The 21,991-nt window shown below is 50.0% G+C and overlaps 6 protein-coding genes across 6 annotated transcripts; 3 read left to right on the plus strand and 3 right to left on the minus strand.

Moving 5' to 3' along the window:
- Positions 1 to 224: 224 nt before the first annotated feature.
- Positions 225 to 2,171, minus strand: Triagg1_4539 (uncharacterized protein; the record flags this gene model as incomplete). Its single annotated transcript, XM_062898954.1, has 1 exon — positions 225 to 2,171. One exon carries the CDS (start codon positions 2,169 to 2,171, stop codon positions 225 to 227), a length of 1,947 nt encoding a protein of 648 aa, XP_062756556.1.
- Positions 2,172 to 4,051: 1,880 nt separating this feature from the next.
- Positions 4,052 to 6,326, minus strand: Triagg1_4540 (uncharacterized protein; the record flags this gene model as incomplete). The annotated part of the gene is made up of 2 exons (XM_062898955.1): positions 4,052 to 4,743; positions 4,790 to 6,326. 2 exons carry the CDS (start codon positions 6,324 to 6,326, stop codon positions 4,052 to 4,054), a joined length of 2,229 nt encoding a protein of 742 aa, XP_062756557.1.
- Positions 6,327 to 8,644: 2,318 nt separating this feature from the next.
- Positions 8,645 to 9,327, plus strand: Triagg1_4541 (uncharacterized protein; the record flags this gene model as incomplete). The annotated part of the gene is made up of 2 exons (XM_062898956.1): positions 8,645 to 8,864; positions 8,948 to 9,327. The coding sequence occupies 2 exons, from the start codon at positions 8,645 to 8,647 to the stop codon at positions 9,325 to 9,327; spliced, it is 600 nt and encodes a 199-aa protein (XP_062756558.1).
- Positions 9,328 to 10,049: 722 nt separating this feature from the next.
- On the plus strand, positions 10,050 to 12,161 carry Triagg1_4542 (uncharacterized protein; the record flags this gene model as incomplete). The annotated part of the gene is made up of 1 exon (XM_062898957.1): positions 10,050 to 12,161. One exon carries the CDS (start codon positions 10,050 to 10,052, stop codon positions 12,159 to 12,161), a length of 2,112 nt encoding a protein of 703 aa, XP_062756559.1.
- A 978-nt stretch (positions 12,162 to 13,139) lies between these two features.
- Positions 13,140 to 15,680, minus strand: Triagg1_4543 (uncharacterized protein; the record flags this gene model as incomplete). Its single annotated transcript, XM_062898958.1, has 9 exons — positions 13,140 to 13,160; positions 13,213 to 13,311; positions 13,398 to 13,479; positions 13,544 to 13,591; positions 13,655 to 13,840; positions 14,250 to 14,802; positions 15,211 to 15,425; positions 15,493 to 15,600; positions 15,673 to 15,680. The coding sequence occupies 9 exons, from the start codon at positions 15,678 to 15,680 to the stop codon at positions 13,140 to 13,142; spliced, it is 1,320 nt and encodes a 439-aa protein (XP_062756560.1).
- A 1,527-nt stretch (positions 15,681 to 17,207) lies between these two features.
- On the plus strand, positions 17,208 to 21,931 carry Triagg1_4544 (transcriptional regulator family: Fungal Specific TF; the record flags this gene model as incomplete). The annotated part of the gene is made up of 7 exons (XM_062898959.1): positions 17,208 to 17,471; positions 17,535 to 17,727; positions 17,788 to 18,513; positions 18,862 to 18,973; positions 19,050 to 19,304; positions 19,354 to 19,790; positions 19,857 to 21,931. 7 exons carry the CDS (start codon positions 17,208 to 17,210, stop codon positions 21,929 to 21,931), a joined length of 4,062 nt encoding a protein of 1,353 aa, XP_062756561.1.
- Positions 21,932 to 21,991: the final 60 nt, after the last annotated feature.

The raw sequence follows: 21,991 nt of genomic DNA on the forward strand, positions 1-21,991 counted from the left end.
TAAGAATACTAAATGAGAGAGTGTAATGATCGTACTATACATGTCCATATCCCCCGTCCAGATATCATGATATGCAATACAAAATACATCAAAGAAAAGTGACCTAAAAGAGTGATCAAAAGAAAGACCAAAAGACCAAGTCCGTACCAGAACATTCGTGTCGTCGTATCATCATAATCATACCCTCCTTCCATTACCTCTGTTTCCAGATCCCAACCACGCCTCTAAGATCGACTAAACATTAAGGGCACCAACGCACTCCTGCTCTCCAACCCCCTCCAATCCTCCATCACCATCTCTCTGCTGCACCCGCTCACCTCTCTAACACCCATATACCGACACACGGACACCGCATCGGTGAATCTATCCTTTTTGCTGTAAAATTCCTTACTGAGTTTCGCCAGAACCGCTTCTTTGGCCTTGTGAAGGGCGCTTGCTCTCGCATCCACGTCCTCGGCAAGCAGTCGATGAGCATTTTCCTGTTCCAGGTTGCGTTGTACAGTGGAGATGCCATCGTCGGGGCCAGCCTGGCGATGGGCGGAGGGAGAGTAGATGGTCGGTTGAAGGAGGACAGGTTGGGGCTCTGACGACATGATGGGTGGCGTGATGATGGACAGCGGCTCGGGGATGGCAGAATAAGCAACATCGCTGGATCCAAAAGATAGCCTGAGACGTAGCTTGGATGGCTTATAGCTGTGTACAGAGGATGAAGACTTGTGACTGTGAGACGACAGAGGCGGCGATAGAGGAGACAGATGCTTAGAGGCTTGTTCTCTCTTCTCTGTCTCGGAGTGCTTTCTGCGGCGCCGCCGGACACATTTTCGCGTAAGCTTGGTAGAAACACTCTGATCTGATTCCCTGGGCCCGGCAAAGTTGCCGGCAAAGTCTTGAGCTACATCTCTCTCGTCCTCGCTCAGGGTGAGGCCGTTCAGGTCAAGATCCATCAGCTCTCTGCTGGCAGCCTCGACCGCAGCACTGGGGCTAGGCAGCTCTTCATCACTTGTGCCGGTTACGACAGAAAACTCCGAAGATGCCGTGACGCTGCTCCGAGACCAGTTGTCGTCGCCGCTGACGGGTGCCAGGGCTTCGTCCCAGCTACCGTTGTTGGCGAGGACGACGTTCTCAAAGCCAAACTGCTTGATAGTCTTTTGGTGGGACATGATTAGGCCCCTGAGCTGGGGAGAGCTCATGGCGGCATTACGAATCTGCAGATAGCGCAGCTTGGGGAAGTAGATGGGACAGCGAGGAGGCCGGGTTGGCAGAGGCGACATGGGAGAAGTGACTTCATGGAATAGCTTCTTCGTGCTGCGAGGCGGCGCGAAGAGGGGATCAGCAGAGAGAGCAACGGGGCACGGTCCTTTGGCACCAATCCAGGTAAAAGTAAACTTTTCTAAGCCTTGGGAAAAGTTGCGGATGTAGTCATCAATGACCTTGAGATGGTCCAAGCCAGGAGACGGGCCGTAAAAGTCCCAGGCTTCCACTGAGATGTGCAGCTTGTTTATCTGCTGCCACCTACGACTAGCAGAGGGCACGCTGCCGATCCCATTGATGTATCTGAGATAGTTGAAGGCAGAGGGATGAAGGGACGACAGAGACAACTTATGGAGCTTTATCATGGGCGTTCGCTCAATGGCAATCCGCAGACTGATGAGGGCATAGTCAACAATGTCCCTCCTATACCGTTCCCTCGGGTCCTGGCCGGGACACCGAATGGTCAGGTGCCTCATGTTGGGGACGTGGCCAATGGCATAGATGAAGCTGGCGACGTTTGTGGCCGCGTGGAACAGCGGAGGATACTGCTGCGTCAGGATCTCGCCCAGCTCCGTGTTGGCATACTTGGGGCGAGTCAGCGCCGATCCCATGCTGGTGTGCGGCGTGTACAGAAAGGCAATCTCATCGCCCGTCAGCGGATGAATCAGCGGCGGCAGAAACGTGGCCTCGGAGTGGGCAAAGTGAAAGGTCAAGTGCTCGACGTGATGCCCGACCCGGCCCAGGGCGGCGATGCGCGAGGGCCGGGTGAAGGTGGACGCCGTGAAGGTGACGTGGATGCGGGTGAAGAGACGCTTGGTGACCAGGTTGCAGCAGGCCGATGAAGCCTCGCGGATGGCGCAGACGTCGGACGTGGTGAGGTGATGGAAGAGGCTGTCCTTGACAGCGTCGCTCCTCAACATGGCGATAAAGAGTTGTTCAGTTGAAGCCATATCCGTCTCATATCGCGGGGTAAGGCCCTCGAGATCTTGTTTCAAGTGATTTGTTTCAAGAGAGCAGATGTTTAGACTGCTAGTATTGATGGCCTGCAGCCCTAGTCTGGTTGATGTAAGGTGGTTGGTGGTTGGTGGTTGGATACCAAGTATAAACCCCTTGATGATGGAGAGATTGAAATCGAGAGACGAGTGTGCTCTCAATCAACCGTCAATATCAAGACACAGATCGAATACAGTTATTCACACAGCAGAATTACCGGATGAAAATCCAAGATGGAGAGCACGAGAAGCCGGTCTCCGTCCTCGTCGCCTGTATATATCCCCCAACCCTACCCAAACCAACCCTATGATTTCTGCCCATTATCGCTTCGCTTCGTCCCCCCCGGGCTGGGCATCCATCGAACCGGAACAAAAGAAAAAAAAAACGACAAGCCAGACGAAAACGAGCAAGAGAAAACTCTGCTCCCGTCTCCCCCGTAGCGCCATTCTCGCCAACCCTCCGCGCTCCAATCGTCCTGCAGCACCAGCATCGCCAGAGTCGCCGGCTCTAGGAACAACTGGCCAGTGACTCACATCGCGACAACGCCAGGCTTTCTCACCGTGTCCGCGTCACTCCCGGCCGCGCCAGCAGTGGAACAGCAAGCCGCATGTGTCCCACAGGCACCGTCTCATGGTTTCGATCGCTGTGGCCAGTGGGTTGGTCGAGTTGTGGGGGGACAGGGGTGCATAAGCGTGGGACAAGGATGTTTTAGTTTGGGTCGGGTTGTTTAAAAGGCTTTGGGCGGTGATGCTATCGATAGCAGGTTTTGACGCGACCTATTTGATCGAGACAAAGGCGGTGGGCGAATCATGAAGTGATTTCTTCGAAAGGGTGGTAACGCGATGGAATACACGCGCGAGGGCCAGTCAAGCTTAAGAGTCAAGCTTAAGCGCGACTTCGTGGGAATGTGGCAGCGGCAGTACCTATGTCAATCATTTTCATTAGAGTTTTGTCTTTCTCATTCTCGTGACCGACCTCAACACCACCCAACCAAAAAAGAGACGGCCATTTTGTAACTTACAACAAATTAATACCCAGTAGGTCCTCAGAGTATCAAACCCGGTCGTTCGTAAACAACCGAAAAAAAACTTCAAAAGTTCTTCTCGTGCCCCCTGCAGCGTTTCAGGCATTTCTCAGGCCGCAACTCGCTTCATCATCCTTGTCCCAACTCATGCCCAACTCTCGTCCTCTGAAACCCGGGCATACAGCCAAGCCAAACCACCATCAAACCACCATCTTCAATCGTTCTTCTCGTCCACGACACTAGCCACGTCCCCTAGCTTGCCAACCCACGAAAACCCGCTTCTCCCAGCCCGTGGCCTGCACCCGACTCGTGGCGCGTTGAAACATTGCATGTCTCTATCGCCGACTCGTATTAGCGCCTTTTCTCTTCTTTTTTTTTCTTCACCTAGGAGCAAATCGGTAAATCACGATAGTGTCTCTGTCACGGCGCGTTCTGAGTGGTCAGCTGTTTCGACGAGCTACGGGAATGATGGTTCATTTGTCGAATCAATGGCCGTGATATTCTCGGTTGTGAAGCCGATGCTACTCTATACATTTAGTGTTACACTATCTACGGGAATACCAGCTGGAGCTTCCGTGGTACCAGCTATTGTCCTCTAGATGAATCTATTCTGCCCAACAAAATGCACGTTATATCGGCTCAAACTTCACGAGCCACCACCACTCTTCAAATGCAGGCACACTGAGACTTGCAGCTGAGACTTGCATGCCAATATGTCGTCCACAGGTATGCACCTCTGGGGGATACTTCTTGTCCCCTTTCCCAATCCATCAGATTTAGAGTTCAGCGCATAGCCTCCATATCCGACCTTCTTCCTCCATTAGGAAGCCTTTCGGGTTGCAATGAGCCAGCGCCATCATTTCTCGTCGAATCCTTGCTCCAAAATTGAGAAACCATAGTACAAGGGGGTATCAAAGTACCTTGCCTTTGACACTGCAGATCAGAGGGTAAAGGGCTGTGTATCAGATCGCCCAACGCGTGCTTGCTCCATTCGACGTCCCATAGCCCTCTCCGTGTCTGTACGTCCCCAAATTCCACCACGATTCGCAGTTCAACCGCCTCGACCCCTGCCGCCTCTGAATTTTCCTCCTCTGTAGCCTCTGTTTCCTCCTGGGCCTCCTCCCCTGCCTCCTCGGCCACCACCTCGGCCACCACCTCGACCTCCTCGTCCAGACTGTTGGCGAGATTCTTGTGCAGGTTGGGAGGGAGGCGGCGGTACGCTTCTGTAGTCCCGCGATGGAACTGGCGGCCTAGCAGGGAGCGACGTTGGCCCAGCCGGTGTTTGCGAGTAGCCGTGTCTTGGTGCGCGATTGGGAGGCGGCGGAGGTGGATCAGAAGGTGGTGGACCAGGGGGCAGAGGAGGCTGTTGATCTCCGTTGGGCGGTTGAAGACTGGTCGATACCCTAATACGACCCGTCCGGACAGGCTTGGGAACGGCTCGTTGGCCCAGGAATTGCACATCATCCGAGTCATCGCTATCCGAGTAGTAGCGGACTTGGTTGGAACGCGAGGCGTGGCCACGGATCTTGAGGTCTCCTGGCTGTTGCTTCGGTGCGAGTTCATCGGCACCGATGATTGCAAATGACGTACTCGCTGCGTCTATATAGCGACTCATGTTGTACATGCTAAAAGTAGGATTGGTAGGAAAGGTGGGATCCATGGCCACTCTATCCGTGATGCAGTTCGCAGAGAAATGTTGGCTGCTTCCGCATGAGGCGCACGACACCGGCAGAGCAGTAACCGTCTTGATCGTCTCTGCTTCAGGGTGAAATGACCGCCATGGCTGCGTGCACCGCTCGTCCGTATGCGCAGTTGAATGGCACAAACTGCACTTGAACACGTATCCTCTCTCCTCTCTGACTGTTGCGCAACCAGCGGCTGAGTGGCCACGAATATCGCATTTGTCGCACTTGAGGTCCAGAGATGGGCAAGCATATTGCCAATGGTCGTCTTGTCCGCAACGTTTGCACGCGCAGTTTGTGCAGCCGTCTGCGGTATGGCCCTCTCGTCCGCAAAGCAAGCACATGTTGGACGGATCGCTGGCTGAAGGGAAATACCGGCGCTGTTGCTCCAGGGCATCTTCCCCCGAAAGCAGGCCTGGCCGCTGCGACATGGCGGTTTTGGCAGCAGGTTGAGGTGCTAGCTGTGACATTGGTCGAGGTTCGCGCGAGTTTGCTGTCTGGAGAGGCTGCGGCTTCACGTCAATGACAAAGTAACCATCAGTTTGTGTTGTCAAAGATTTGGGAGGAAGTGGCACAGCAGGGTCGAGGTTTTCGCTCTTATGGCTGACCTGAGCCCGGGCTGGCAATTGGCTGGAGGCGTCGCTCTGAGTTTTGAGTTCGCCCAAAGCTTCAGGCAGCACCGCTGGGAGCTGTGCAACATTACTCTGGCGTGGCTGGAGAGACTTTATCAAGTCTGCCAGAGATGTATCCTTGTATTGTTCGGCCGCCTGCCTCGCAGCGCGCTTCTTATTGGCCTTCAGCCTACTGTGAGTATCAATGTATTGCTTGTAGGCATCTTGGATCACCTTTGGTGTCAGCTTGGCGAAACTCGTTGCGTTGGCCGTGCAGAGAAGTTGTGCCCACTCCTCGAATCTTGCAAGCCAGGTTCCCTCCCTTTGCTGAGAAAACACGGGCAATTGAAGAGATATCGAATCACTGGTGTAAACCGGAGGGGATTTGGGCACAAAGGCGCCGCTTGACGCAAAGCCTCTTGACTTCTTCCCATCGCCGCCTGTACTAGGGGTACGGATCTCGCCCTCAGAGCCCTCATCCTCGTCAATCTCTCCCTCCTCTGATACTTTTGCGCCTGTGCTGCTAGCAGAGGCAGAGCTTACTCTGGCACGCTTAGAGCGCTCTGCAGGGGCATCCAGTCCAGCAATATTGGAGATGTCATTTTCTGGGGACTTCCTTTTCTTGGCCAAAGGGGGTTCGTCATCGCTACTTAAGCTTATGAAGTCTCCTGGGTTTGATTGATCTGTGGCCATGGCGTTTGATGGGACTAGGCTAGACAGGGGCTCGGCAAGCTCTATAGGAGCACTTGAACTCTTTTCCTCCATTTGAAAGCCAATGAAGCAGCCTTTCAGAAAGGACTATCCGTTGACTAGCAAATGGAAGCTGGAAGCAATTCGCTGTGTGTGAACCCTCGTGTCTTCTGAGAAGCCCAGGCGCGAGTGGCGCGGGTGATGGGCAACTTGAGGCCCTGCCTGTATCATCCGCGCGCACTCGGCACGGCACTTGACAATGAACGACCTGTTGTTGGTCGAATTAAATTCGAAATGTGTAGAATCGCAGTTGTTGCGGTGAAGAGTCGTGATCTTCAAGATGAGATTGAAGAAGCACGACTCTTTTTTGGGCGATGCGTTATCACAAGGAAAAAAGTACGCGACGAATCAAATTGGGAACCTGGCGCAGGCGAGAACTCCACTTCCGAAGTTTAGCCCCTCGACGGAGGTGGTCATATTAAAGGCACGCAGCATATAGCACTGGATTTACCAGGCAAAGTGAACAATTGATTATACGCAGCGGTAATTGGTCTCTGGGACCAATCGCAGCTTCTGGCTGTAAGAAGGTGCCCCGTATGTGACAGTGTCTTGTTTCTTTTCTGGAGAGGTTGCCCATGATGGTGGTTGAGCAAAAATATTGCATGTGACAGGTATGTGCCCTTTCCTGAGGTGCGTTCCCGTAGTACCGCAACAACCTACAGTAAAGATTATCTGTTTTCTAGATGAGATACGCGAGCAGGTCTGGAATCACGTCCTTGCGGCTTGCACAAGCACAGGCTTGCAGATTTCGAAATGAAGCTCCCTAAAATAGATAAAAGCAATGGATGCACGTGGCGCCCAGCATAATTAATCAGGGACCTCGAAGCAGGCAGGAGATGGCACCGTCTAAAAGAAGGTTGGATCTTCCCAGACCAGCAGGCATTGGCGGGCAGCATTGTTATTAGACAGTCCAGGTGATCTCACTGGTCGAGGCAGTGTTTGGATCATTCGCTGCCACTACTCGTACTAGTAGTAATCACGGACAGCCCCTGTCGCCGAGATTGATGAAGCAGCCTTCTAGAAGCCAAGGATACGGGCTCGTCTCCTTGCGTCCCCTTGGCCTGTTATTAAGATATAGATATTACGGGGTAGGTGGGACACGATACAGCCACAGTGTCTTGGCCGTGGTTTAATAAAGCAGCTGCACTAAGAGGGTATTTTTCAGATCACCCGGATAGCGGCTAGATTGGCACGTGTAGACGTTAGTATTAGCTGGGTAGGGGGGATGCCATCCAAGGGTGCTGTATCAAAGGACATGGATCGTGTAATGATGTTTGGATGTCCAAGCAAATCCCCAGTCCGAGCATGTGATATCAGGGACCAAACCCCTCTCTCGCTCTCTTGGTGTTGAGCACTTGTACAAGTCGTTGTTGGTTGCTGTCCAGAGGCATTTTCGCCTTAGCCTCTACAGCTCTACGCTTTGGTGCTCGCCTGCCCACCATCATATAGTAGACGTCTACGTTGATCACCTAGCATGCATTAGCACCACGGAGGCTTCAATTTGCTGTCGGGCCGTATCTCCTGTTCCTGCAGGTACCGCGGCGCCCCTTTCCAGGGTGTCTCCACAGCTTCCACAGACTGATACTGATCCCAGCAAAGCCGTCGTCAGCCTGTCCGGACCACCGCTCAGAAGCTCCAAGTTCCTCAGGACACTCTCTTAAGCGAGTTTGAGACGGGAGTAGCGAGTCGTATCCAGCAATTGCGACAGCGTCCTCGGCGCCCCTCTGCCCACCATATAATGCGCGTAATGCGCCAACTCACCCCATCCCACTCCATACCGCCACTCGTACCTTATCTGAAAAGCCGCCGAGAAAAAACAAGAATTGAGCAAAACCTTGCGTGAATAAACATTCGTGGCCAAAGTGAATCGCGTGACTGCAGCATCATCGGGGAGTGTTTTATTTGCAAAGAGAGAGAGAGAGAGAGAGAGAAATAAAGAAAGAAGAGAAACGAAACATCAAAGGTAGGTTTTCGTATTCGCATTCATTCTTCCAAAATCCACCCCCACTCGGCCACTTGATGAAGCCAGATAACCAACTCCCAGACCGAAGAACGCTTGTTCCTGAGCCTCAGGTGGCTGTGCCCAGTTGCGCCCCTTTAGTTGCATAAAAGCTTGTTCTCTCGCTTGTGCCCGCCGCCCGCATCCACCGCTCCTCACATTCTACCGGCCGACGGAGTTACTCAGTACCTTCATCGCCCCGTTAGCAGCGTGTGCCGCCAAGAACTGCCCGGCGCCCCGATTTAGCGTTTGGCCTCCGACTTGCGCGTTGCCTTGCGAGAGACTGAAGGAGCATTCGCGGCCTCGGGAGCAGACAAAAGCATCCAGACCGACAATGCCGTCAACTTGTCTTCCCGCATCCTCACAGACTTACGACGCAGGCGCAAAACCCGCCAGCAGCCGATTCCTCGACATGACCGACCGAAGCGCTGGTGGCCGCCGGAGGAGGTCTAGCAGCATCCTCCAGGTCTACCACGAGCCCCCCGAGACGCTTGAGCAGATGAGCGATCAGGCTGTTATACCGAACATGAACGCCAACTGGACAAACGCAAAAGGTATGCTTTTCCATCCACGTGCCTGGCCCCTGAGAAGGCCCTTTTTTGGCTGCGTTTGCTGACCCGGATGGCCGCGAAAAAAGGGGCCTGGACTATCCACATCGTCATCATCGCCTGTCTCAAGATCCTCTACGATGTTATCCCGGGCAGTTCCCAGGAGGCGTCGTGGACGCTGACCAACATGACATACATGGTTGGCTCCTACATCATGTTCCACTACGTTCGAGGCATTCCCTTTGACTTCAACGGCGGAGCTTTCGACAACCTCAACATGTGGGAGCAGATCGACAACGGAGCCCAGTACACGCCGACCAAGAAGTTTCTCCTCAGTGTCCCTATTGTGCTATTTTTACTCAGCACACATTACACCCACTACGACTCAACATACTTTGTCATTAACTTCCTCGCTACGCTGGCTGTTGTCATTCCCAAGCTACCATTTGTGAGCAAATCCCTTACCTAGATATTACATCCCACGAGCCTCGCGCGTGACAGTAGCTAATGCCCTCTACCAGAGCCACCGAATGCGATTCAGCTTCTTTTCAGACATTCCAGAAGAAGAGTGATGGTTCCTTCGGGCTGCACAACGGCGTTTTGGGGTTCAAATAAACACGAGCTTAGGCAACAGAAAGTATAGCACAACTACGAAAGACGAAAATGGAAGATATAAAAAAGAAAAAAAACGAAAAGGGTGGGAGGTTAGGAGCAGCGGGGCAAATGGGTATCCTACACAACATAGCGGGCATATTCGTTCTATGATTCCAGCCGAAGATAAGGTTTTTGTGTTTATCAGCGATAGTTTTCAAGGACATCAATTGGATCTGGAGACTTGCGTATACCGAGTTGCTGTTGGGGGTGGTACCAGTTCGCATTCTATGAGGTGATTTCCCCGTTAAGGTTGTATGGCTGATACTGTGGCAGACACCAACGGCGCGACTCGTCCCATAGCCCGGCCTTACTCTTATCATTCCCCTCGCGGGGTTGTTGTGTCTGAGCAAGTGGAGGATATGTTGGATATGTTGATTATGTTGATTATGTTCGCGTTGATGGTCATGATGTTGTCGGACGCGGTTATAAATTGAGCGAATCTCTCCCCCGATGAAGTTGTCTCTTCTCTTCCTCTTCATCCCATCCTCGCTCTCCTCAGCTCTTTATACAATCCACTTTCACGCAACCCCCCGCATCATGTACGGTTTCCGTGCAATCATCTTGGCCCTCGCTGCCACCGCCCCCCTCGCCCAGGGGTCGCGTACCATCAAGTTTTCTGAGGCTGTTGTGTCTCCTGCGCCGACTGCGGGCCCCGTAGTCGAGGCACGCCAATGGTCTTCTGGCGAGTGGACTTCCCACGTGTGGACGTCGACTTGGAGCCATGACGACCAAGACCAGGAACATGACCAGGAAAATGACCACGACCAGGAGAATGACCGCGATCAGGAAGATAGCCACGATCAGGAACACGACCACGATGAAGACGACGACAACAAAGAATGGATTTCTACTGCTGCTGTGACCGCTGCGCCCTCTTTCAAGGGAGCCCAATGGTCTTCTGGCGAATGGTCTTCCCACGCAAGGACGTCGACTTGGTCGAATGATGACCAGGAAGACCAGGACGAGGACCGGGACAGCGAACGACGGGCTGCTCCTGCTGCTCCTGCCCCGACTGTGCTGGCGGCAAATCCCATTGCTGGCTTCTTTAATAATATCATCAGCCGCTTGAGAGTCCTTGAAGACAGCCTCGCAACAGTCACTGTCACTGTCACTGATGGTGGTGCTACTATCACCAATCCTGGTTCCACCACCACTGCCACTGCTACTGCCACTGCTACTGCCACAGCTACTGCCACCGTTACTGTCACCGATGGCGGTGCCACTATCACTGATCCTGCTGCCACTACCACAGTCACAGTCACAGATACAGAGGATTCTACTACCACTGTTACTGTCACTGATGGTGGTGCTACTATCACCGATCCTGCTGCTACCACTACTGTCACTGTTACCGATCCCCAGGATCCTGTCACTACCACTACCACTTCTACTGCTACTGTCACGGATCCCCAGGATCCTGTTACTGTCACCGTGACTGATGGCGGTGCCACTATCACCGATCCCGCTGCTACCACCACAGTCACTGTTACCGATCCCCAGGATCCTGTTACTACCACTACCACTGCCACTGTCACGGATCAACAGGATCCTGTTACTGTCACTGTTACTGATGGTGGTGCCACAATCACCGATCCTGGCGCCACCACCACCACTACTGCTACCGTTACGGATCAACAGGACCCTATTACTGTCACTGTTACTGATGGCGGTGCTACTATCACCGATCCTGGCGCCACCACCACCACCACCACCACTGCTACCGTTACGGATCAACAGGACCCTATTACTGTCACTGTTACTGATGGCGGTGCTACTATCACCGATCCTGCTGCTACTACCACAGTTACTGTTACTGATCCCCAGGATCCTGTTACTACCACTACCACTGCCACTGTTACAGATCAACAGGATCCTATTACTGTCACTGTTACTGATGGTGGTGCTACTATTACTGATCCTGCTGTCACTACTACTGTCACAGTCACTGATACAGAGGATTCTACTACCACTGCTACTACCACCGTCACCGTCACGGATGGTGGTGCTACTATCACCGATCCTGGTGCCACTACCACTGCCACTGTCACTGCCACTGTCACGGATACAGAAGATCCTGTCACTGTCACCGTTACTGATGGCGGTGCCACTGTCACTGATCCTGGTGTCACCACCACTGTCACTACCACTGCCACTGTCACGGATACAGATGGTCCTGATGCCACTACCACTGTCACTATCACAAGTACCCAGGATCCTATCACAGTCACAGTCACTCAACCTGGTGACACTGTCACAGTCACTGAGCCTGGTGACACTGTCACAGTCACCGATCCTGGTACCACAGTTACCGTCACCGATCCTGGTGTCACTACCACTGTCACTGATCCTGGTGTCACTACCACTATCACTGTCACAGACCAGCCTGACGCTATGACTGCCACTTTCACTATGACCGCCACTACCACCATCACCGTTGGTAACTTTGATGTCAGTGTTGAGGCGACCTCGGCCCCGCCCATGGCCACGTACTACAAGAGAGGTGAAAACTCGACCAACGAGACATCTACTAGCTCCCGCTCGCCGCGCCCTACCGTGGTGCCGCCGACTTCTGGCGGTGCTGCGAACGCGGCTGCTCCTGTCATGGGGGCCGTGGCTGTTTTCGTTGCTGCTTGCGTCTTGGCCATCTAATTTGCTGGCTAGGACTGAGTGATATTTTCTTACTTGTTTCGTTTTTTTTCTAATGGAGTAATGGTGGGATTTTCTGCTGGGAAAAGACGGTAATGGGAAAGGAAAAGGAAAAGGGAGAGAGAGTTTAGGTTGCTATCTTTTTTTTCTAATCTAGATAGGGTGAATAATATCGTGGTTTTGCAATGCTGCTGTCTTGAATTGCTATATGTGATCATTTTGGTGAACTGAGTGTCTTTGATGCCATCCAGTATAAGGTTATTCTATACTTATTGATATCATAAGAGAAATTATATGCATACGCTCAGTCTACGTATTCGGCCGAGAGAGAATAGTGATTTACAGCCACTGTGTAACTGGGCTTGTCATGAGGCTTGAGTAATATGGACGAATACGGACCATCCCACGTGGCATCTCTCCGAAACTTCGTATTGGATAGAGAGCAAAATTCTATTTCGTATAATTCAGGGACATATAGAGAGCGATATAAAACAAGGTTGATGTTTAAAACGTCAAAAAAAAAAACCCCCGGGAAACGGTCAGTACACGGAGCTCATAACGGCGCAATTCGCGGGGGTCCCTCGATCTACGGCCCGAAGATTCCAGAGACTCATCTCCGCCGCTTGGTAATGCGTTTCGGCTTATACATGGACTTCGTGTTCTGTCCATGGCTACGATTTGCGGATATTGGATCGAGGCTGTGTCATGTTTCGAAAGCAACCCCTGTATGATGCTGCGCATCCGGAGGAGCCGTGAAGATAAGCTTAATGGTATCATACCTGCTGGATGTTGCATAAACATGTGGCTGGTTGGGGGAGCGGAGACTGGTTAAATGCATCTGATCTATAGTATTGCAACTGATATATGTGGGCGTTATGGCGATCTAGATCTGAGGTTTTGAGTTTCTATTACGCCGAACTACATACATGTACGCTGATATCAACTTGGTTCATCGAGCGGATTTTCCTTGCTTGGTAGAATTTATATAAGCGCCTTTAGCCACTAGATTGAGTTAGTTGGAAATTCAAAGAATTCATGATGCTGTTATACGAACCTCTAGCGGCCGTTGGGTTCCATCTTGTTGGTTGCCCTCATTCTGACGGTGTATTACCTCGGCCAAATCCGTCTTGGATTTTTGTAGTTCTACGACCCTCTGCATTAACATGACGTTAGTGAATTCATCAAAATGTACTCTGTATTTGTTGTTAGATTACATGCCTCCTCAAATGAGTCCCGCACAATGAATCGAATAGTGTTTACTTCTTTCGTCTGTCCGATACGGTGAATTCGAGCCAGCGCCTGGTCTTCAAGCGTTGGATTCCTGTAAAGAACGAGCATGTCAACGAGAGTTCCTCACTATCATGCCTACGTATGGAGCGGCTTACCAGTGAGGTTCCATAAGATAGGCCCTGGAGGCCTCCGTCAATGTAAGACTGTCAAAAGAAGCGAATTAGAATGAGCTGGAATGTCTGAATGATGACGCCTCTTGCGCTTACCCAACCGCGCCGCACGATAGTGTCACCAGGAGCACGCGAATCGTTGGGTCTTTGCGAAACCGCTCGATTACGGCATGCCTGTCTTTCTGTGCCACTTTGCCGTCGAATCGTAGACAGGGTATGCATGCGTGCTTGAGTCCAACCTCGATAATTTCGAGGGTAGTTCGCCAGGAAGAGAAAACGACACTGTTCCGTATATCAGCCAGCCGAAAATACATGTATTCCAGTCTGAAGACGGTCTGAGATATCACACCATTTGACATCATGAGGTTGATTTTGGAGATCACTGATTAGCATGGATATCTTCGTTGGTAATCCATCAGATAACTGGTTCATCGTGAGGCTAGGCATATCATCCGTCTCGAATATATCGGTCGATATGTTTGCGAAAGGACAGATGGTCTCATGAGAACAGGATTTGAAGACCACAGGATGTGGGCGAGTTGATACGCATGTGGGACAAACAAATTCCAAGCATTGAGAGAACGTTGACATTGCTGATGGCCCAGCTTCATAGAACGTGTTCTCTGTTGAATCAGCTGGGCAATAACATAGACGACATTGAATGCTGCTAATTCCACGTCGTATGTTGAACATCTGTTGCGCAACTGCTGTCCAGTTTTGGGACGTCTGCTCGTTATATGTCTCGAGATCATATCGCATCTTATAATACAAACCAAGATTGCAAACCATGCGCATTGCTTCGATTCTTTGTAGCATATTGGCATAAGAGTGTGTCCTCCCAATCCCGCCACCTGCAGAGAGGGCTTGCTCAATGTGAGATAGAGTGCGCATTTTGAATGCCTGGTATAGATCTCTTTCTGCTTGGGCCAGCTCCACAAAGTGTTGGAAGTCATGTCTTGGTGGTAACTGAATAACAGTCTTGGGGCGACGCAGAAGGATACAACCCGCGAGGCGCTTCAGGCGTTTTACTGCCTCATCTATCTTGCCGATTTTCCACAAATGAGAGATATCTGTGTTGAATTTATGTTCTTCCGAATAAGGATAGACTTGGAGAAACTTGAGGAGTGCTGTGAGATCACCGAGTCTGTTCTGGATGGGCGTGCCTGTTACAGCCCATCGAGAAACCGAGTTCATCGAACATATGGCACGAGCCATTCGAGAATCGCTATTTCGGATGAAATGAGCTGGTGATTGTCAGCATATACTCTTACTCATATAAAGTGCGTGTGACAAACCCTCATCCAAGATGATTCGCCTCCACCGTGTGTTAAATAAGAAGGACGGCTGCTGATCTGAGCTGCCTTTCCACTCCGAAGATACCGTGTGATAAGTTGTCAATACCACTAAGGATTCTTCAAGATCAGAATCGTTTGTTACGCGAGATTTTCCATGATGCCGGCGCCAAGGAATACTGTTGGGGAAGACATGTCTGAAGGCTCCAGTTAGTCTCTTATTAACTTATGTCTTCAACAATATTATATATGCCTCACTGTTTCAGCTGTTCTTCCCAAGAATCAAGAACTATGTTTTTTCGGAGCATTTAGCCTTTGCAAGAAATTGAGAGCGAGCAGACTGCTAGCATTCAAACTCACGAGGGGGTGGTACGACGATCAATGTTCGACCAGAAGATTCTTCAGCATTGGCCCCAGTGATTGAGATTGGATCGTTTCTATCCACGAGTAGATCGGATGCTACTAGAGAAATCATGGATAATGTCTTGCCTAAGCCCATAGAGTCTGCGATAATCCCACCATAAAATTGCTGCGGCGGCTCTGTTTGAACTGCGTCGGAGACCCTGTTGACAAAGCTACGCATGATTCAGTGAAAGGTCATTATATGCAATTACATGCATCATGTCGTCAGTGGTGACTTACTAAGAGCCAGTGCTCTCAGAAACGAATTCCCAAAGGTCTGCTCTGCTGCCATCCCAGGCCCAACCTTGCTCTCTTTGGAGCATAAATGTCAGCGCTTGCAGTTGATGTCTGTTAGAAAGATGTTATTAGCATGGCTGAAAAGGCATCAGAAAACACATAATAATGAGGCTGTTTCGTTACCTTTTCATTGTTGATCGAATAGAGCCAGGCTGTTTCGTTTCCACTAGATCTTCTTGAGAATTTAATACGTCAATCAACTCGGGCCGCGGCTGTGTAGTTTCGATCATCACGAAGTTTGAATGTTCTCTGTCTAAATCCGAGGTCCATAGGTCTGGGCCACAGCAAACAGATAGTTTGTGTGGGTTTCGGTACAAAACGTTCCGAGAGCAGTTGACTGGATCTTGAAGATAGAGATTATGATCCTCAAAAAAGCTTCCTACTTCTTCAAAAAGAGAGTCAGGTCCAAATAGAGTCACTTTTAGCCGACATGGCGTGGACAAAGACGTAGTGAATTTTGTCTTTGATGATTGCGTTGCGTCTATTATAGAGCATGTGATTTCCAGTTCAAGCTCTTTCTCATCAAGCAAAGCATCTGTTATGTATGTAAATCCTGGGTCTATTTGGCCCTTTATGGAGACATCGTCGATGCAGCGGAACGTCTGAGAGTCGTCTAATTGAATTGTGAATACTTGGGCCCGTGAGGCTCGCATAAACTGACATGTTCCGCTTATATCGGTTATCTGAAATCCTTCACGTTAAACGCGCTATTTAGCAGAGAAGCGGGAAATTGCGCACGGTACCAAAGCATATATACTGCTTTTCAGGGTTAAAGGAGCTGGTTTGATTGGAATCGACATAGTCGGCAGCCGTATGAAGACATCTTGATTCATGTGTAGCGTGTGTTGTCTGGACAAGGCGCTCCTCGTCAACCGCTAGATTCAGTATTTCAGAAATCGTAATTCTTTTTGGTTCAGGTTCATTGGCATCGTCATTCCCGAAGAAGCTGGGTCGCCGTCGCTTTGATCCGCGAGAATAGTCCGGATCACATTCCATGCTGATTGTGTCATTCGAATACACAGCCGAGTTATAGCATAAAGCGATCAAGTTGCCGCGGGATTAGATCTCAATTCAAGAAAACGGGATCCATATCCGTATGCATATATTGACCATGTTCTGTTTTGCGCCCAGCGAAAAGCCTTGTCGCGACGTGGGTGGTTGACAGCCAATGGAATTTGCACAGCCTTGTTTCAGCCGCCGCGTTTCACGAGAGGGAACATGCAATAGAAACCTGCCATGATCAGGATTCGAGAGTCAGTTATTTCTCTCTTTTCTGCCACTTTGTTTCTTCTTACATATTAGCAAGCGGAGGACAGAAAACCCAAGACCGAGAAGGTTTTAAACACCCTCGCGTCAACTTATACGCCTAATTTCTAATACCTGCTACTATCAACTATACCCTTATTAATATTCACTACTACATTTACATTTTTTAACTACTACTATATCTATACTTCTCTATTAATTGCTACTATATTTATATGTTTATAGTAACTGCTACTACAGTCGCTAGGTTTGTCATAAAATCCGAGTCTCTATAAGCCATACACGGAGGACCATCCTGGTATTCGCGTTACGAACGATTGGAGCGGGCCAACAACAGTCCTATATGGATAAAGATGCCGTTAAGCAAGAGAGCCTCTCTTCAGGCGCAGCGCATGATGCGAGAGGCATTCATGGAGCTCGAAAGAACCATCACCGTTTCCGATCGAGCGCAGCTAAAACATTTATCGCTTGAAGATGTTCAACAGGCTGCTCTCCAAGTCGAAAAGCAGCTTTCTGCAAGTCAGTCGCTGCGTAACATGCGAAGATTGTCACCTTTGTTCACCGGCTTGGGGTACTACTCACAAGCAATCGAGGTTTTATGCAATGGAACGCCGTATATGCCTTGGTTGTGGGCGCCCATTAAGCTTGTGTTGAAGGTATGCAGGGCGATGAGATGTGAGTGATCACGCAGGCACTGATGAGTCAAATGTCGCATCTAGATATCGGCCGATTACATCGAAGCTTTCGAGCAGATCATCAAGGTTTATAGCAGGCTAGCTGAGCCCTTGGCTCGATTCAGGTTATTTGATCGTTCGTTCTCAAACAACATGGAGGTCCAAAACACATTGGCAGTGTATTACTCCGATATTCTCAAGTTTCACGGAGAAGTCTATAAGTTTGTCCGGCGAAATGGTCAGGCTCATTTACATCTTGATGGAGTATAAACCTCAGCTAATATTTGGTGATGCTTAGCATGGCAGCGCCTCTTTGCTACTTCCTGGGGACGGTTCCAACGACGGTTCGACAACATATTTGCCGATTTAAAAGCACATGAGGACCTCGTTGATAAAACAGTTAATGCGGCTAACGTATCGGAGGCAAAGGAGATGAGAGAGAAATTAGAGGACTGGAGACAGCAAGAAATGGCCAAATTAAAAAAGGAAGAGGAGGAGCGTACAAGCACCGAATTTCGAGCCGTCCTGAGTGTCTTGAAAGTCGACGAGACTCACCAGATCAAAGTATTTGATAATCTCATCTCTGAAGCAAACCGAAACCCCGGATCCTGCAGTTGGATACTCCAGCAATCAAAGATTCGATCGTGGGCAAGATGCGAACGCGATACTCAATTCGTTGTGCTCCATGGCTTCGTCGGGAGTGGTAAAAGTGTCTTGGCAGCACAAATCGCGACTTTTCTCCGTGCTTCAGAGCAATCTTTGGTAGCAGCGCATTTCTGCACATACCTTTACCCCGAATCGACAGACTACAACTCCATAATGCGGTCTTTGATGATACAAATCATTCGTCTGGATCCTGAACTCATTACTCTGTCGTATGACTGGTTGATCTTGAAGAAGAAAGCCCCAAGCAACACAGTTGTTGAACAACTTCTACGCTTCTTAGTCGAGGCCATGGGCGCCTTGCCAGAAAAGCAAAAGACCCTTCACATTATTGTTGACGGGCTAGATGAATGCGATGATAGTACGGTAGCGAGTGTTGTAAAAACACTCGACAAGCTGGTTGCTTCTGCCTCATCTTCTACCGCAACTCTTCTTAAAGTACTATTGTGCACTCAAATGAGGCCTGAGGTAATCAAATTCGTCAAGAAGAAACACCAGGTATCATTATCAAGCGAGAGAAGTCATCTAAACAAGGCCATCCAAGATTATACCTTGCAGAGGATAAACGCTATTCGACCAAGTTTCTCTCAATTAGGTATCACTGATGACGATGTGACTGCGCTGGCGTCTCAAATCACTCAGAAAGCAGATGGCAAGTCCTCATCTACCAGAACTATTACCTACTTAAGCTAATACTTATTGGCGTCAGGCATGTTTCTCTGGGCAAAACTCGTCATGGAGTACATAAATAAGAATCTTTTTTACCACCGCGATGAGATTTTGAAGGCAGCGATTAGTCTTCCTCGGGAACTCGGCGAATTGTGAGTGAACGGAATACAAGATATCCAGCAATGGTCTCCTCTCATAGATACTTCGCCTAACACCAAAATTATATAGCTACGGTCGGATGTTATCGCAGATTATGGCCAATTTTGATGAGAGATCTGCTCAACGAATCAGCGCCGTCCTAAGCTGGATTGCATTTGCAAAACGGCCGCTCCGCTTAGCAGAGCTTTTGTCTGCTTTAGCATTTGATACGAACCAAGAGCAAGTTGACGAGCTAGTGCCGGCGTATATTCTCGATAGGTGCGAGCCTCTTATCCAGAAGCAGGCCGACTCTTCTTATTCGTTTGTCCATGTGTCAGTTAGGGAGTATGTCCGTCCACACTGAGCCTGGGAACATCAGGCTAACGTATGAAAGCTTTCTCCAGAGCTCTGATACAGCACTCTTAGTCACGGACATCGAGTCGCAAAGGCGACATGGGCTAGCTACCATTCGTTGTCTATTGTCTGGTCAGCAACTCTTTGCTACCTCATACTCAGACTCTGAAAGAATCTTGAGAGTTCTCCGTGGACTTCACGGCTTCCACATGTACGCTACCGAGTTCTGGACCGACTACCTCTTAGCATCTCTTGAGTTTGGCCAAGCTCAGTTTTTCGATTCCGATTTCTTTGCATTATCTTGTCGTCTGGCAAAAAGCTTCACGGGTTCAAAACCTGATTGCGAAGCCACGGATAGTAGCCTATCAGACCCACGGCTTGCTCTGATTCGACAGAAGGATTACCGCTTGTACAAAATGGTCAAGGTGGTGCTCCTAGAACAAAACAAAGAGGCATTAGAAGTGGTTTCAATCCATGGTATAGCTTCCCGTTATACCTGATTTTTCTTAAGCTCATAGCTAACGATATCATACGTGAGTATAGATGACACTGCATGTATACAGCACGATGATACGGCAAGCGATGTCATTACTTTAAAGAAGAGGTATCAAGAAACGATTCAAAAGCTACTAAATTACTCGACTTATCCCGGTGTCTCCTTTCAGCAGCTTGAACAATTCAAACAAAACTTTCGAACTTCAGCGTTTACCTGTCGACTCTGGTCATGTCCACATGCTGCTCTGGGCTTCAATAACATTGACAGCCTCACTCGCCATGAAGCGGAACATTCAAAGCACATTTGCCGCGTTCAGGGCTGTCAATATCCGGTGTTCACCTCGGCAAGGTTACTGAAGAATCATGTGGCAGAGCACCATACCAGTCCTGATCAACGACTGAAACGAAGCTCGATCAGGAAACGTCCTGCGCTCGTGAACCCGTCCGGCCGCGACAATGTCACCCACATGATCGAGGCGCCAGAAGATGAGCCCTACGTGTACACAATCAAGTGTATCTGTTCTTGGTCTGGAGTCGAGGGAAACACAATCCACTGCGAGAATTGCGACACGTGGCAACACATAGATTGCTACTATCCTGAGAACCCGGAGGAGGCGCTTCAGGTGGATTTCCCTCATTCTTGTAAAGACTGCAAGTCCCTCGAGCCCCTATCACAGACCGCAACAAAGCGTTATACAAATGGTTCACAGCGCAGGAATGCAGATATGCTGAAACAAAAGAACATCGGTACGAAGTCCAACATAGCCTCACTACTAAACGATTCCCCCGGTGCTCGACCTGCGGACATTCCCCCTCAAGCAAACACCCACAAGGCCCAAGCGAATCCTCTTCCGCCTCCTCCTATTCCTCCTATTTCTCCTATTGAGGCTCAGTTCTCCCAGATGGCCCCGCAGATGGCATCGTACGACGCGGCCCCAAAACACTTTATCGATCCGAGTATTCAGGATTACCAAATGGAACTAATGCGGAAAGAGAGGCGGCAGCGAGAAAGTGATGGGCTACACCAGACGGCCATCGCTGCGCAGAAAAGCAGGCAAGATGAAGATGGGCGCCGACCTCTCAACAATAACAATCAGCCAGCTAGCGAACAGGGCCCATCAATTACGCTCACACATTACGGCAGTGAAATCGTCCCCAAACTCGACCGCACGATGACTGACGTGTACGACGATGAGTTTTACGAGGATAAGACCGGATGGACTACCGACAATGGGAGTTTAAACGATGAATTCAAGTTGTTTAACGACGATGAATTGAATCATGAGGATGACTTGTTTACCACCAACACATCGTCCAACGCCTACGACTTGTTCAACGATGAGTCGTCTCACGACGATGCGTTCAAATTGTTTAACGAGTTTTATAACCCAAGTCTTACGACCAATTCATCGCCACAGACGAACCTGTCGACGGCTGAATCTAGCGACGTCTTCAATCAACGCATCAGTGCCGCGAATAGCCAGCGCCTCAACACCATCCAGAACTCGCCCTCGTCGAGTACTTCCCAAGATACTTCTCCCTACCGCCAGCATCCTCCACTGCCTCCTTTGCCACTTCACGACTCGGCTTCACAGCCGCGAATGTCCAGCCAAGGACGCAATGCCCTCTACTACTATAGAGATCCTCTAGATTATAGAGATCCTCGAGATCCTCGAGACACCACTCCCCAACCACCACAGAAACCGGCGCGGATTCAAGCAGCAGAACAGCAGCGGCTTAAAACCAGATATCAAAACGGCCTCCCACTTCCAATTCCCCCCCATCTAAAAGTCGAAGGCCCTCGTCCTCCACCTCCACCTCCACCTCCACCTCTACCTCCAACGCCGCCTTTAAAAGCTGCAGGCTTTCCGTCTACACTGCCAGATTCCACTCCCGCAAACAAGATACCATACCCTTCTGTTATATTTCCTTATGGTTTGAACCTGACTGCTTCTCCTCCACTAGCGCTGCCTCCTCTTGTGAAAAATTTCCTCCGAGAGAGAACCTGCAACTTCTGTTTATGGAAAAAGATCAAGTGCGACGGCATCAACCCTTGCGACAGCTGCGTTACGAACGGGCTTTTCTGTGCCTACAAGACAATTTATAACACGAACGAAGGATGATCAATAGTTGGACAAACGTTGCGCTGATATATAGAAGATATATATGTGTTGCAGAATTAA

This window comes from Trichoderma aggressivum (genome assembly GCF_033847375.1).
Source record: "Trichoderma aggressivum f. europaeum strain CBS 100526 chromosome Unknown scaffold_014, whole genome shotgun sequence".
Classification (NCBI taxonomy): Eukaryota; Fungi; Ascomycota; class Sordariomycetes; order Hypocreales; family Hypocreaceae; genus Trichoderma; species Trichoderma aggressivum.